The 15,336-nt window shown below is 33.8% G+C and overlaps 1 protein-coding gene across 2 annotated transcripts; it reads left to right on the forward strand.

The window, feature by feature from the left end:
• The first annotated feature begins 4,486 nt into the window (after positions 1–4,486).
• Positions 4,487–8,531, forward strand: LOC132295284 (uncharacterized). Of its 2 annotated transcripts, XR_009478423.1 has the most exons (6): positions 4,487–4,608; positions 4,723–4,841; positions 5,546–6,587; positions 6,681–7,709; positions 7,797–8,111; positions 8,206–8,531. XR_009478423.1 is itself a non-coding variant. In XM_059793480.1 (4 exons), exons 2-4 carry the CDS (start codon positions 4,779–4,781, stop codon positions 8,371–8,373), a joined length of 546 nt encoding a protein of 181 aa, XP_059649463.1. In that variant the 5' UTR covers positions 4,487–4,608; positions 4,723–4,778; the 3' UTR covers positions 8,374–8,531. The 2 variants fall into 2 exon arrangements, 1 of the variants encoding a protein (XP_059649463.1); XM_059793480.1 differs by lacking the exons at positions 5,546–6,587; positions 6,681–7,709.
• The last annotated feature ends 6,805 nt before the right edge of the window (positions 8,532–15,336 follow it).

Below are 15,336 nucleotides of genomic sequence, written 5' to 3' on the forward strand. Positions count from 1 at the left end.
AATATTGAAGAGACATAATTCAAGTAGCGAACTATATTCATATGGTACAAGAATTTTACCGTTGATAACAGTGATTCTCTTCCTATTGTGACATACATTTAATTATTTGAAAAAAGAATTTATAAGTATTGTAAAATCAAAATTTTATATCAATATCCATTCATATTGCAAAATTAAAATTGAATAATATTTAGTTGAAAGTTTAAATTAAATTTACTTCAATTTCGATGTTTCCAAATTGAGTTCTACAATAGAAAAAGACTTATTTACATCAGTGATACTACTTAACAAAATCATCACACAGTAAATCAATAAAGTTCAAAGTGATTTCTCTTTTTCCTTCAAGTTGCCTACTACTATACCAGAGTGAATATGGTATCTGTCAGACATACGTAATGTTTTAGTTACATACATAACGCCTTAGCTAGTATACGAAAATATATACCATGATTCTTCTATCTATTGGTAATTGTATGCATTGCATGGTGGATGTAAAAAAATAGACCATAATCCCTGCAATAATGAGCCAAACTAATATTTGCAATGAATCCACCCGTTAAGTAGTATGTATTACGACAGGAACTCTCAACTCTCTTGCAAATACTTATGCTATAGCCTATCGATCATTAATATCTTCTCACATTAACAAAAGTGCATTTGGTTCGATGAGTCTTATTACTATGTATCAATATTTAATAAGTTAGTGGTATTATGTTATCAAAATACAAAGAGTATTAAAGTATTTTTCTTACAAATAAATCACACAAAAAGAATAAAATCTCTATATATATTATTTTTCTTTTCATTTCATTTGATCAAATTTAGGTATCATATTTAATATTTTCGTATAATTTTATTTTATTATATATTGAGTTGACTTTGTATAGCAAAATCATTTTAGTATTAGTTGGGTAAAAACAAAAGTTGTCCATTTGTTTTTTGGGTCCAAAATATATTATTTTTTTATTTAAAATGTGTTTTAATTTTTAAAAATTGCCTATTGCTGTATATTTTGCAGTATTATATAAAAGTATGTGGATGGTATTGAGAAACGAGTCGAAAAGGGCAGAGAAAGATGATGGGATTGTGATGGGATGGTGCTGAAAAAATAATAGCAAAAATAGGTATGTGTTGAATTTTAATACAGCCTTTGCTTGAGAGTAACCTCTGCAATCTGCCCACAGAAATGATTCGATGCGATATTTTACGGCAAACGTCGTACGTTGGATGATGGCGTCTAGTATTGTTGTGTTGTGTAACGTAGCTTCTCTCCTCTGGCGTTTATGTGATCTGTGTGTTTTATGTGTGTGATGTGCAGTCTGTCCCTTTGTGCTTGTGGGCATAGAAGCCAGTCACGTGAGCTTAATTCCAAAAAAAGTGTCGTTTTTTTTGGGTCGTCCTCCTCTACTACTTTGACAACGGGCCAGTTTGGTACATTAGTAGTGGAAGGAAAAGAAAAAGAATAGTAATGGATGGAGATGAAATGTAATTCAATAAGAAATTATGAAATTTTTTATATTAATTTGATAAAATATTTTTTTATTAAATTTATGAAATTTTTTTCTATTAATTTGAAAAAATATTCTTCATTAAATTTGCACAAATTTATCTTTAAATTTTTTAATTAATTATTTAAAATAAAACCTTAACTAGAAAATTTAGAACAATTTAAATAATTTCTTAATTTTTCATTAATATATCGCATAAAAAAGAAGTATTTTTTATTTAAGTAATATTAATTTTCATGAAGATATTGTATGGAAAAAATGTTATTATTATTATTTTTTTTTAATGGTAAAACTGTTTAAATAAAGTATAATCAGTTTTTATTATAAATAGTAAAATTTTAATAATAAGTTAATCATTTTAAAAAATAGTAGTTGCAATTTTTTTTTTCCCCATTCTTATGATAAATTGATACCAATAATAAAATTAAAGTAAATGTATATTTAATTTTTATATAAGAGAAAATACAATTAAAATCATTTAAGAAATGACAAATTTAATGAGAAAGGGTTGGGATGGATTTGTCCTTAATTGCAACAAATCAATAGTTTAATGGAACAATTTGTAGTTCAGGATGGTTATTTGCAAAAAGTCAATAGTTCGGTGTTTTTTATTTTTTATTTTTTTGCACTTTACCCTAATAAGATATGAATAGTAGCTTTAATTATCCTTTTACAAATGGGACAAATGGAAGGAATGGCTAATATTTTTAATGAAATTTGTTAATACTAAATTCACCCTTATTTTTATAAAAGACAAAATTTAAAAATGATATGATTACAAATTCATTAAAATAGTTTCTTTTCCTTTCTTTTCTAAACATGATTATTATTATTTCCGTTCGTTTTCTTCATTGATCAGCCAAACACTATAAATAGTTAACAATATCCTTTCATTTCATTTCTTTTCTCTCCTAATTAATGTTATCTCTTTTTTCTTTTCCACTATACTAAACATACCCTCAATTTATAAAGTAAATTACTCTGACTTCCTTGAGGATTGGTTATATTACTCTTAACTTAAATTAGTAAAAAAATTTACTCAATCACTTCTAAAGTTTTGTTGACTTATAACTCGGACAACTCTCAATTATAACTCGGACAACTCTCGACGATAGTTGATTTTATTGCTAGCCTAGTTAAATAATAATTTTAAAATTTCTAAAATGCCCTTTTTATGAAACAAAATAACAAAATTACATATTCATCACGATTTAAATCATAATATTTTGGATCAAAATGCCCTTATATTTTAATATTTGAACTGTATAAATATTTAATTCTTTACATATTCAATTTGTGATTTATTAAACCCTTTCACCAGTTTAAGTTTCTTTTCCAGAAAGTAAACCTTACTAAGAAGATTCAATTTTTCATTAACTAAGTTCTTCAGAACTTTTGTTGGTGGCCGAAACTTCTAACTTATAAAAAAATCCCCACCAATCAGAATGTACAATAAAGCCAAAACGCTTCATGTTGCAGCAGGACACGCGTTTCCATAAAGGGAACCTTGAGAGTAATAAAGACTTTGGCCCAATTAGAGGAAGTAAGTCGATTGGAGGGCGAAAGGCCTAGTCCATACTAAAAGCCATTGGCAGCAGGCTCAGCATAAATAGAAAGTCCAACAAGCCCAAATGAACTCCCTTTCCCAATAGGAGAAGGACTCTGTAGGATGAGAAAAATATGGAGATATGGAAATAAGTTGTATAGTAAGGAATGAGTCCACGAAGAACTCAACTAAGGTATGTAACCTATAAACAATGGCTAAAGAGCCCAATAAAAGACAAGCAATTATGTGTGTTAATTCATCTTCTTCATTTTATTCATCTTTACCAACTTTTTCTACACTATTCTCTTGAGTGTTTGAGGTAAGGAATAGTTGCCCGAACACCATCACATTCAACAAAGTTTTTTTGGGGAACTGATTAACTTTCTCACTTTGTTTATGCAACTCCGTTTTGGCACGATGACTAGAGCAGGAAGTTTCTGGGCAACAAGAAGAAATCACATAGAAGATGCGTGAAGAGCTCTGGCAACAGATTGATGCTCTCTATCAAGAGAACACCGACTTACGCGCAAGAGCTAAATGTGCGGAAGCTTTACAGCCGCTAATTCAGCAAAGAAATGAGAACGGGATTAAGCTAACCGCTCTTGAGAACAGCAAGAGTCGGTACGCCCTAACCCTCCTAATGATAAGGAAAATGATAAGTGCTGAAATGTGACGCATTTTAGCACCTAAGGTAGGATATTTTAGTCCATTTATCTATCTTACTTTTATGTCTTAGATACTTATTTGTATTTTTGCCTATTTCAAGTCAATAAAGTTCAAACAGGCTAATAAGAGCCCGTTAATTCAATTTTGGAGCTAAGGAACAAAATTGGAAAGAAGTTAAGAAAATGCACTAAAGGAGCTTCGATCGATCGAAGATGTTTCCCGATCGATCGAAGATGTTTACAATTGATTGAAGTGAGGCGGTGCCAGCTCAGCCAAGTGGATAAGGCCCGAAAGATATTTTTGATGCCACACCAGTTTCAATCGATCGAAGCTAAGTGTTGGATCGATCGAGAATGCTGCTGGCAGTGAGCTGCCTAATTCCGAGTGCACCGATTTTTACCTAACTTGTGTAGCTGCGAATTTTCTCCAATCATAGGCTATATTTCTGACTTGTTCTCCACTCCAAGGACCTTCTATAAAAAGGGGAATTAAACCATTTTGTAAAAAAAAATCTTTTTGTCTTCAATTTTATTTTAGGGCGAATTGCAAAAAACTCCCCTTTGACTTTCACCGGTTAGCGAAAAACCCCCTTTGTGAATTGTTGTAGCAAAAAACTCCCCTCAACTATCATGAGGGGGTATTTTAACTAACCCCGTTTCAATGACAGTGTGATAAAATATTTTGGACAAAATTACCCTCAGCTGTGCCAATTATTATTTTTAAATAAGTAATCCTTAGCGGATGAAATTACCTACAATACCCATCACACTATATCGTTAGAGACTTCAGGGCTTCATTGGCCGCTTCATCAGAAAACTCCCAGATGACGATCAGTTTAGCGAAACTCAAATCGGTAACCAAAATCAACACCAATATAATCTTTACCAGGTATGGAAAGTCTTTCTCTCTCTAGATTGTTTGGTTGCCGAGAAAATTGAGGAGAGCACAAAAAAGGGAAAATGAAAACTAAATACTATGTTTTATGTTGTTTTTGGTTTCCAGAGAGTGAAGAAGTCTGCCAATAGGAGTAAATTTGAGATCTGAGAGTTCTTATTTTCATGGTTAAATATGACTCCATAGATCAGTTTCCCCTTGGATCTATCATATCATTGCATGAATGGGTGAGTCCTTTGCTTTTCTCTCTCTTTCTTGCTATTATCTTTGTTTTGCTCAGAAAATATTAGGATGCACTAGTGTGTGTGTATATATATATATATATATTTAATAGATAATGATAACACACAGAGCACAACTTTTAATATGTTAATGTTCTTTACGTTTCTCAGCTTCATCAACACAATTACTTTTTTGTTTCTTTAGATATATATATATATATATATATATATATATAGATAATGACAACACACAGTGCACAACTTTTAATATGTTAATGTTCTTTATGTTTCTCTACTTCATCAACACACTTAACACTTTTTTGTTTATTTTTCTTTTTCATTTTTTTTTTCCTTCATTTGTGGTTATGATTCTATGTAATTCTATGTATTGGATCATTTGCAATTAAAGAATCATCGTCTAGTTTTTTTTCGTTTTGTTTTTGTTCCACATAATATATTCTTTTTTGATCGTTTACGCTAAAAAATATATAGATTTTAGTTCCAAAGATCAAATAAAATTTATTTACCATAATCATGAAATTTGAATAATATGAATAAGTTTAATTAGGAATTAAGTACCATTTGAAATTCTTAAACAGTTGGGTTTTTTTTTTGAAGGAAATGACTTTTCTTATGTAAACTAAATTGTTTTTCCACCTTGGATTAAGAAATTACATTTGATGAAGATACTCAATATATGGATGTTGCAGTAGGTGAAGAAGTTGTAATGGAAGATTACCAAGCTACTGCTGATGTGTATGTTCCAGTTTTCAATGAAGAAGTTGGAGGTGATGTGTATAGGGAAGTTATGAATTTTGAAGCAACTAAAAGAGATATGCAAATTGATATTGAGGAATCTTTTTCTGATGTAGAGTCAGAATATGCACTCACTGTTGAGTTAAGAAGTCTTTGTGGGTCATCAAATGATGAGGTTGAATCCAACTACCAAGACTTTAATTCTCAAAGAGACTTGGAGGATGTACAACTTAAAGTGGGCCTTAAATTTGCAACAGCTACTGATTTTAGAATGATTTTAAGGCATTTTGCAGTGAAAAATAAATTTGATATCATGTTAAAAAAAAATGAGTTAAAATTAATCACTGCCATATGTAAACAAGAGTGTGGGTGGAGAATACGTGCATCCCAAACTAAAAGTGAGAGTTGTTTGAGCATTAAGACATTCATTAAAGATCACAATTGTAGTGGAATTCGAACAAATCATCAAGCAACATCATCTTAAATTGCAAATAGGTATTTGGAGGCAATTAGAGAGAATCCAAATTGGGAATTCAGTTCAATGAGATAAACTGTTACAAGGGAGCTGGCAACTAATGTTTCTATACACAAGATTTATAGGGCAAAGGGCAAACCAAAAGAGATAGTTGAGGGGAACCATGGGGAACAATATTCAAATCTTAGAAAGTATTGCAAGCTAATTCAAGAAACTAACCCAGGATCAGTTGCTAAGATCTCCAATTACCCTAGTGAGACTGAACCCAGAAGATTCAAAAGATTGTTTATTTTTTATGAGGCCATGCATAAATATTTTAGGGAATGGTGTAGACCATTCATTGGTGTTGATGGAACTTTTTTAAAAGGGCAGTTGGGATTGATGGAAACAATAAGATGTTCCCTTTGGCTATTGCTATTGTTGAGGCTGAAAATAGGGACTCCTGGTCATGGTTCATGGAAGAATTGATGAATATTGTTGGTCCCCCACGTGGCTTGACATGTATGTCTGATCGACAAAAGGTATTTTTATAATTAGTGTTCTAACTAATAAAAATATTTATTTTTAGTATGTTAATATATCTAAGTGCTAATTAATTTGTTTAATTATTTCAGGGTTTACTTCAAACATTTGAAGATGTCTTGGAAGGGGCCGACCACAGGTTTTGTGTTCGACATATGTATGAAAACTTCAAAAAGAAATTTAAGGGATTGCAATTGAAAACTGAGCTATGGAATGCTGCTAAAGCTTATGATGAGGTTGAATTTAACAAGCATATACAAAAGATAAAGGATATAAATGGTGATGCCTATGATTGGCTTGTGAAGGTACCGTTCCATCTTTAGGCAATGGCACATTTTCCAACTACTTCAAAGTGTGATTTGGTAATTAATAACATGTGTGAATCGTGGAATTCTGTTATTCTAAAGGCAAGGGAGAAGCCCATGATAACCATGTTGGAGTGGATTTGAAAGCATCTAATGAGGAGATTTAAAAAAAAAATAAGATCTTTTATGTCATCATACAATGGATTGGTGTGCCCTGAGATACAGGAAGAGTTGGATAAATATTAGGATGCATCATTAGAGTATATTGTTGATTTTAATGGGGATTCTAGGTATGAGGTTGAGTTTAGGTGTAAGAATGAGGATGTGAACATGGAAAAGGAAACATGCATTTGTAGGAAGTGGGATGTGACAGGTATCCCTTGCCAACATGCTATTGCTACCATACTTTCTAGAAGGGAACAACCAGAGTTTTATGTTGCTGGTTATTATCTTAAACAAACATACCTTAACACATATGCCCCTATTATGTATCCCATGCCCCTAAAGATGATGAACAAATATTCCACAGACTTGATCCTTCCACCCCTATACCCTAAACCACCTGGAAGGCCCAAAAAAACTAGGAAGAAAGCAAGTGATGAAGTTTTAAGACCAACCAAACTTAGTAGATCATATGTGGGTTTGAAATGTACTAAATGCTCACAATCTGGACACAATGCAAGGAGTTGTAAGTCAACTGAAACTATTGTTAGAGAAAAAGCCCCAAAAGGTAAAGGAGGTTGACCCCATTTGATTAAACCTACTTTTCTTGGGATTGACACTAGTATTGACAGAAGAGATTTGTGGCAAGCTGAGGTATGGTGTAACTGTGGTGTGCAATTATTATTTTTAAATAAGTAATCTTTAGCAATATATTTTTTTTTAACTAACTCTTTATCGTAGATGAATAATAGAAGAACAACTATAGTATCTGAAAATGGAAATGGAGGTTTAGTTGCATCAAAAGGGATAGGGAGAAGAAAAGGAAACGGAAGAGGTGCAGGAGGAGGGAGATCATATTCAATTGGAGTTGCAAACACTCAAACTTCAGTAGCACAAGAGGTTGAAAACACTCAAACTTCAGTGGCACAAGAGATTGCAAATGGAGTTGGAACAAGTAGCATAGGAGGTTTAGTTGTAGATTCATTAGCAACTAGGGCTGGTCTAATTGGAATAAGGGATGGAAGAATAGGTGGTCTACTTGGAAGAGGTTTTGAGGTACAACTTAAATTAAAATTTTTTTTTTTTTTTTAAACCTGAATTTTCTTGCTTATTATATTAATTGTTATAATGAAATTCATTCGCACCACAGCATAATGGAGTTGGAACAAGTGGCATGGGAGGTTCAGTTGCAGATTCATTATCAACAAAAGCGCGTTTGGTTGGAACAAGAGGTGGAAGAAGAGGTCCTATTAGTATTGGAGCAAGAGGTGGTCTGCTTGGAAAAGGTCCAGCTTCAGTTGGAGGTCCAAACAAATGAACTTAATGTGCGGCAATTATCAGTTTGATGATGACATTTTTTTTATCATATTTTTTGGACACTAATTGATGTAATTTAATGTGTAATATTTTATTTATGAATGTATTGGAGTGTTTTGGTAAACAGGTTGGATTCATTTATGTTAATGAGTGCTTGGACGTGTGTTATTGCCACAATGGTTGTGAGGATAAATTATTTGGGGGCTAAAGGTTTCTTGTCAATTATAGATGTATTGAAAAAAAAAAAAAGGGTAAGGATCTATTTGAATATTTTTGTAACCAGGTTGCACTGAATTTGTTACTGAAATATGAGGATTAAACAACCAAATTATTTGTTTTTCACCAAAATCAATTTAAATTCTTTCTCGTTGCTGTTCTTGCTTCTCGTTGTACCGTAGCTGCTCCCACGAGTTCCTCTTCAGAATCTGTTCTGTTCTTTTGCTATGCAAGTGCATTCGATCTATTGGTTAGTCAACAACGATTATTCCGAAACAGGAGTATGAAAAGTCAAGGCATAAAAGCCAGAGCGTGAGCAGGGTATAACTGGTCTAAAATGAAATTTGATAAAATGACTACACAATTAATATATATATTCTAAGCAGAAGAACAATTGGAAAGAAAATTAAATAAAATCAAATAAATTAAAAGCACAAGATGAAACGGCGGATGAAACCTTAAAGTATCTAACGATATAGGGTGATGGGTATTTTAGGTAATTTCCTCCGTTAAAGATTACTAATTTAAAAATAATAATTGCAGAGAGGGTAATTTTGTCCGAAATATTTTTCCACACAGTCATTGAAATGGAGTTAGTTAAAATACCCTCCTTATGATAGTTGAGGGGCGTTTTTTGTTACAACAATTCATAATGGGGGTTTTTTAGTAAAGGGTGAAAGTCAAGGGTTCGCCCTTTATTTTATTGTAATTTTATTTTCTCTCTCTAGAAAAGTTAGAGATTAGGGTTAGAAGAAAAGAAAAAGGTGGAGACTCCAAGAACACATCTCAAAATCTACATACTCTCCTCTCTAGAATTCAACAAAGAAGAAGAGGAAGAAGATGGAGCCATGTTTGGGGATTACTCTCGAGGGTTCTAAGATCACACCCACCTCGTCCATGATTGGCTAGACTTCTCCTTGGGGCTTGGATGAGCCCAAGTTTGTAATCTAAATCTCTATCTTTTTCATACTTTTTGGAGAATAATATCTTGTGATTAGTGTCTTGGCCTTATGAATTTAATGAATCTTGGGTTCTCCTTTGATTTCTATGGATTAATTCTTTCTATTGATTCTCTATATGATTATATGTTATCTTTTGTGTGATTATTGGGGAATTGATCTCTACACTATTTTCTCTATGTTTGTTACATGTCTATGTGTGATGAATTGAGAATCTAGTGATGGCTAAATATGGTTTTTATTATATGGGTTTGTTAATTAATTTGATGGATTATTCTTATACTTAATGGGTTGTTCTACAATTTAATTTATGCTTATAGGGAGGTAGACAATCTATACTTGATTTGATATTCCATGGCTTATTATTGCAAATTCCATGATTCTCTAGATTGATGTGTGCTACAATTGTGACTAGTTTGATGGGTCATACTTAGAATTGATGGGTTGTTTTACACTTAATTTATTTGTTGGTTAGGTAGATAATACATTATTGAATTTGATGGTCCATGCTTAATATTTCAATTGGTAGTCGCATTTTGTTCACAAGAAGGTTTTCTCCAAATTAGTTGAAACTGTGTAGTTTGGTGAACAAGCTTGGTGGCAATTCCAATACACCCCAAGACCTCACTTCTCATCTCTTAAATCCCTATCTCTGCTTAGTTTATTTTAATTTCCTTACATCTTAGTTTAATCAACCAATCTCTCTCTTTGCAATTAATTGATACATTAGAGTCAAAATTAAATTCTAACACGTATAATCCCTGCGGACGATCCCTACTCACAATGCTTCATTAGTTGTAGCAGTGGTTTTTATAAATGTAAATTTGACTAGAAAGGCTTCCAAAACCACATTCAAATTTTGACCTTGCGAAGCGACTTCTCGTATTACAAAGTCCGTTTTCTAAACATATAGAAAGGGGCTCGTCAGAAGATCGTAATCAAGGAGGATTGTAGGATGACCATGTAAATTCCAATTGACATGCACTCGCTGGGATGTTCGGGATCCATGTATTAGATAACACCCTGAACCCTGAACTGAGGGCTCAAGTCTAGAGGGAAGTTGGGGAACAAATGAGGGACTTGACTGCACTGACACCCGCTGACTTAGCAGCGCATGTGTCACGCCCAGGTTTTTCACTTAAACAAAACCCACTTGAGCTTATCCCCTAGGTTAGAGGACAGTTGTCGTGTGGATAGAAAGATTATGAACCTTATTTTTTGCAACAGGGGTGGATAAGACGTTGATTTTTTTTTTTTTTTGGTATATGGAGTGAATGATAGGGCCAAATCAAAGATTTATGGAGTTGCAACCTAACATTGAGTTCTGGTGTGTTAGGTCACTAAAGATGAGGAATTGATGGATCGAAAGGCCCTAAATGGTCACCGATTGGTTTGCTTAACTAGAGGTTAGAATTTAGGGATTTATTTACGCTTGGGGAATATGGTTACTAATTATTTGTGTTAAATTCCATTTCTATTCTATGATTGCACTATGATAATGATGAGGTGCAAGCTTGAAGATTTACATGGTATTATAATGAAGATGAAGGCAATGTGAAGAAGAAATGAATAATATGGTGCAAAACGATCCCGATAGAGGAATAGTGGAAGTGATGGGGGGCCTAACTAGGCTTAGGGTTACCTAAGCTACCTACATATCCCGCGGTGGGGGAATCAAGTCAAAATATAGTAAGCATTAGGTCCTCCGATTATATAAAGGGTGGGTCATGATGACTCGGAAAGAACGTGAGCTATGAGAGAAAATAGGCTAACACACAGAGAGCTAGGTATCCTAAGAGGCAATAGGATAACACATAGAAAGCTAAGTATCCTAAGAGGTAATAGGCTAGCACACGGAGAAGTAGGTACCTAAAGATTTGAGTTATAAGGGCCCCCACCAACATGAAATGAAAGGGGGTGAGTTTAGTGCAATTCCAAGTGAGTTTAAGGACCTCCGTCGATGGAAGGTGAGGAAATGAACCTTGTGCTGATCGAATTGAGTTTTAAGGCCTCCGTCCATGATGATTGAGAGAACATGCATGTTATGGTGCTTATAAGTGAGTATTATATGGTCTCCACCTATAAAAATGAATAAGGAGAGGCATGGGTATTATGGCGCACATAAATGGGTATTATATAGTCTCCACCCACAAAGGGCATAATGAGGATAGATATGGACATTATGGTGTCAATGAATGAGTATTCTAGGCTTTCCACCCCTTGAAGATGAAAATAAGATGAGGGAAACATGAGCGTTATGGTGTTCATGGTTGAGTATTCTAGGGTTTCCACCCACAAAGACGATAGATATGGGCATTATGGTGCCCATGAATGAGTATTATAGGGTCTCCACCTACAAAGGGCGGAATGAGGATAGACCTAAAATGAAACATACACGTTATTATGCTTATAATTGAGCATTAGCGGGTCTCCACCGATAAAGGGCGGAATAAGGGACATAAAGGAAGCATGAGAGTTATGGTGCTCACGGTTAAGTATCATAAGGTCTCCGCCTACAAAATTGAATAAGGAGAGACATGGGCATTATGGCACCCATGAATCAGTATTCTAGGGTCTCCACTTATAAAGGGCGAAATGAGGATAGACATATGAATTATAGCGTCCATGAATGAGTATTCTAGGGTCTTCACCCACAAAGGGCAGAATGAGAATAGACATGGGCATTATAACGCCCATGAATCAGTATTCTAGGATCTCCACCAACAAAGGGCAAAATGGAAGAAAGACAAAGGAAAGTGTTATGGTGCTCATGATTGAGTATGCTAAGGTCTCCACCCACAAAGGATAGAATAAGGATAGACATGGGCATTATGGTGCCCATGAATACGTATTCTAGAGTCTCTACTCATGGATGGTTGAGTAGTCTAGGGTCGCCAACCACTAAGGGCGGAATGAGGATAAACATGGGAACTATGGCACCCATGAATGAGTATTCTAAGGCTTCCACCCCTGGAAGATGAGGGAAACATTAGCATTATATTGCTCATGGTTGAGTTTTTAGGATCTCCACCCATAATAATGAAAAAGGAGAGACATGGGTATTATGGTGTGATACCCCTCGATCCCGGAACACGAGTTGATCAGGTCTACGTACAAAACTGAGAGATATCAAAAAAATTAATATTTTAAAACGAACACAGAATACCAAAAAGATAAATAATAAAGAAATAATATTGCTGAAGGGATAACTAAATAATAAATCCTCTGAATAAATCTATTAACTCCCAATTATAATTTATCCTTAAAAATACAACTCAGGAATTCTCAATGTGGACCCCTTAATAAAATCCCATAATTGAAATAAATATAACTGTATAAAACTAAATAACTAATTATGAAGTAAAATCTTACGTTGATGACACCAGAAGAATGATGAAGATAAGTCTCTGATCTGCACGATCAACTTCTAATCCTACTATTGACGAGGACTTGAAAAATATAACAAAGGTGGGTTAAAACCCACGAATAAGTCATTTCTACAACAACTCAAACAGAGACCCGATGAACCATACATCTATAGGTAACTCATGCCATATTTATATAATCGAAAAGTATAAATATACACACTAAAGACTCACATTGGACTAAGGAAGATTTAACCAGATAGTGAATATCTCATGCAAATCGCACACAAGGTGGTCATGAGTCCTCTTTCTACCAAGGCACACACATCCTTATATCTAGCTATCCATCTTAATAGGTAATATACGCCTCCTTCCTAATCACTAATCACGAGACCTCAAGCTCGTATCATGGTACATATAGCATCAACATATTTAACTAACCATATCCTGACAATGGCACACCAAAAACTAACTACCGTACCCATATCCTGAGAATGGTTCAGAAACAGATATAAAATAAAATAGCTATATCCTAACAATGACACGTCATCCATATATTGACAATGGCATGACATAGAATCATATCTTGACAATGGTCCCCAAATAATCCACATATATATGAATCATGTATAAGATTATATAATACAACTATGCACATGATTTTAATCATAATATCAAGTGTTGCAATTATTTCAACAATTTAACATTTAATACATCACAAGAATAACTTACAAGTTATTAAAGTCCTTTATATAAACCATGACAATTGTAAACCCAGCCAAGGAATATTCTGATTATTTATAATTCCAGGAATTAAAAAGATTTACAATTATATCTCATGCTAAACATTTAATCTCACATGTTAAAACAATTTATAGGATTAAATTTACAAGTTCATAATTGAATAAATTCATATTAATATGCATAGTTAAGCATCATGCCTTTTAAATCCACATACTACTGTTCTTAAGTCCCTATTTAGTGTTCGAGACCTTAAATAATCAATTCAGAGCCGAACGGAATACGTTTGGGCCCGAAATTCACAATAGTGCTCGACCACCCCCCTTAGTGGGCTCGAGCGCTATTTCCCAAAAAAAGGTGCTCGAGCGTTGTTTCGGGAAACAGCTCTAGAAATCCATATTTTCGCCCTATTCTCCATTGTTAAGGGTTCTAAAGTATGTTACTAAGTCCCATAACCATCCATGAACCAATTAACATGAATGTGACATGTAAAAATAAGTTTAGAGTAGATTCGGTCCTTGTTTTACCAAAAAATATTCAATATATAAACATATATACTCAAAACTTGATTTTAGATTAATTTAAACTTGAAATCAGATTTTAAAAAATCCTTTAGAAACCCCTAAAGTTATACTAGAGACAAACAGACAGAGGATCTAAGGGAGAAGTGTAGAATAAAGGACTTGCCTTAAGCTTTCGGATCGAAAGCCAAATTCCTTCTTCCTTGTTCTACTTTTCTAACGCCGATAGCCTTCGGTTACCGCTGTCCACTCCGCTAATCCGATCTACCCATGAGCATATATTCTTTCTTCTTCTTCTTCCTCTGGTTCTCTCTGTTTCTCTCTCTTGCACATTCTCTCTGTCTCTCTTGCCCTTCTTTATTTCTCTCGCCTCTCTTTCATTTTCTTTCTCTTTTTTTAGACAACTATTGATTGGTTGGTCAATTAACATCAACCTTCACAATAGCACGAATCATTGTAAAATAGGGCTATTGGTCGGGTAAGTCGAACCACAGGGACTGCGCTAGTTTAATACAACCTAAATGTCTAGAATCATTCTTAGAATGATGAAGGGTGTATAGAGGTTTTGTTAGATGTCACTTAAGCTAGGAAATTAAAAGTGCATAAAACAATAAATTGCAAGAATTCAAGGGAGTGAAGCACAAGTAACGAAGGCTAGGGAAATGAATCCACCTCCATCCCTATACACATGCTAGGTTAAGATTAATTTAAGGGGAAAACAACATATATGATAGTCATGATACATAACAATACTAGGTTGCTATAATATCCTTAAGAAGTTCATTTAATTAGAAAGGCAAGAATAAACCATCAAAGGTTCACATGATCAACTACCTAAACTAAAATGTAGCTTAGAACATGCTTACTAAGCCAAGGATTATCAAGCCCTAATTTAAATGGTGAATGCACATAAAGCTAAGAATCAAGTATAGCCCATCAAAGGGAAACCCTAAGCCATGAACTATCTAGGTTCTCCAACTCCATGCTATTAAAACCATTCCATGATCTAACTTCCATTGTCACCATGGAAGTGCAAGCAATATGATTAAGAAAAGCAACCATCCAAGACAAGATGAATAACTCACAATAATCATTTAAAACATTCAACATTCATTACAACAAAAATGAGGCTCTTGACCATGGAAAGACTATCAAAAATACA

The sequence above is a fragment of the Cornus florida genome, unplaced genomic scaffold (assembly GCF_030987335.1).
Source record: "Cornus florida cultivar Cherokee Brave unplaced genomic scaffold, ASM3098733v1 CherokeeBrave_3.0.0_Hap2_Chr02, whole genome shotgun sequence".
Lineage (NCBI taxonomy): Eukaryota > Viridiplantae > Streptophyta > Magnoliopsida > Cornales > Cornaceae > Cornus > Cornus florida.

Bases quoted from the DNA above. Each gene is read 5' to 3' on its own strand.
- LOC132295284 (XM_059793480.1), top strand. From the start codon at position 4,779: ATGGTTAAATATGACTCCATAGATCAGTTTCCCCTTGGATCTATCATA. The intron at 4,842-7,796 runs GTGAGTCCTTTG...TCTTTATCGTAG, and splicing joins TCATATCATTGCATGAATGG to ATGAATAATAGAAGAACAAC. The intron at 8,112-8,205 runs GTACAACTTAAA...TTCGCACCACAG, and splicing joins TACTTGGAAGAGGTTTTGAG to CATAATGGAGTTGGAACAAG.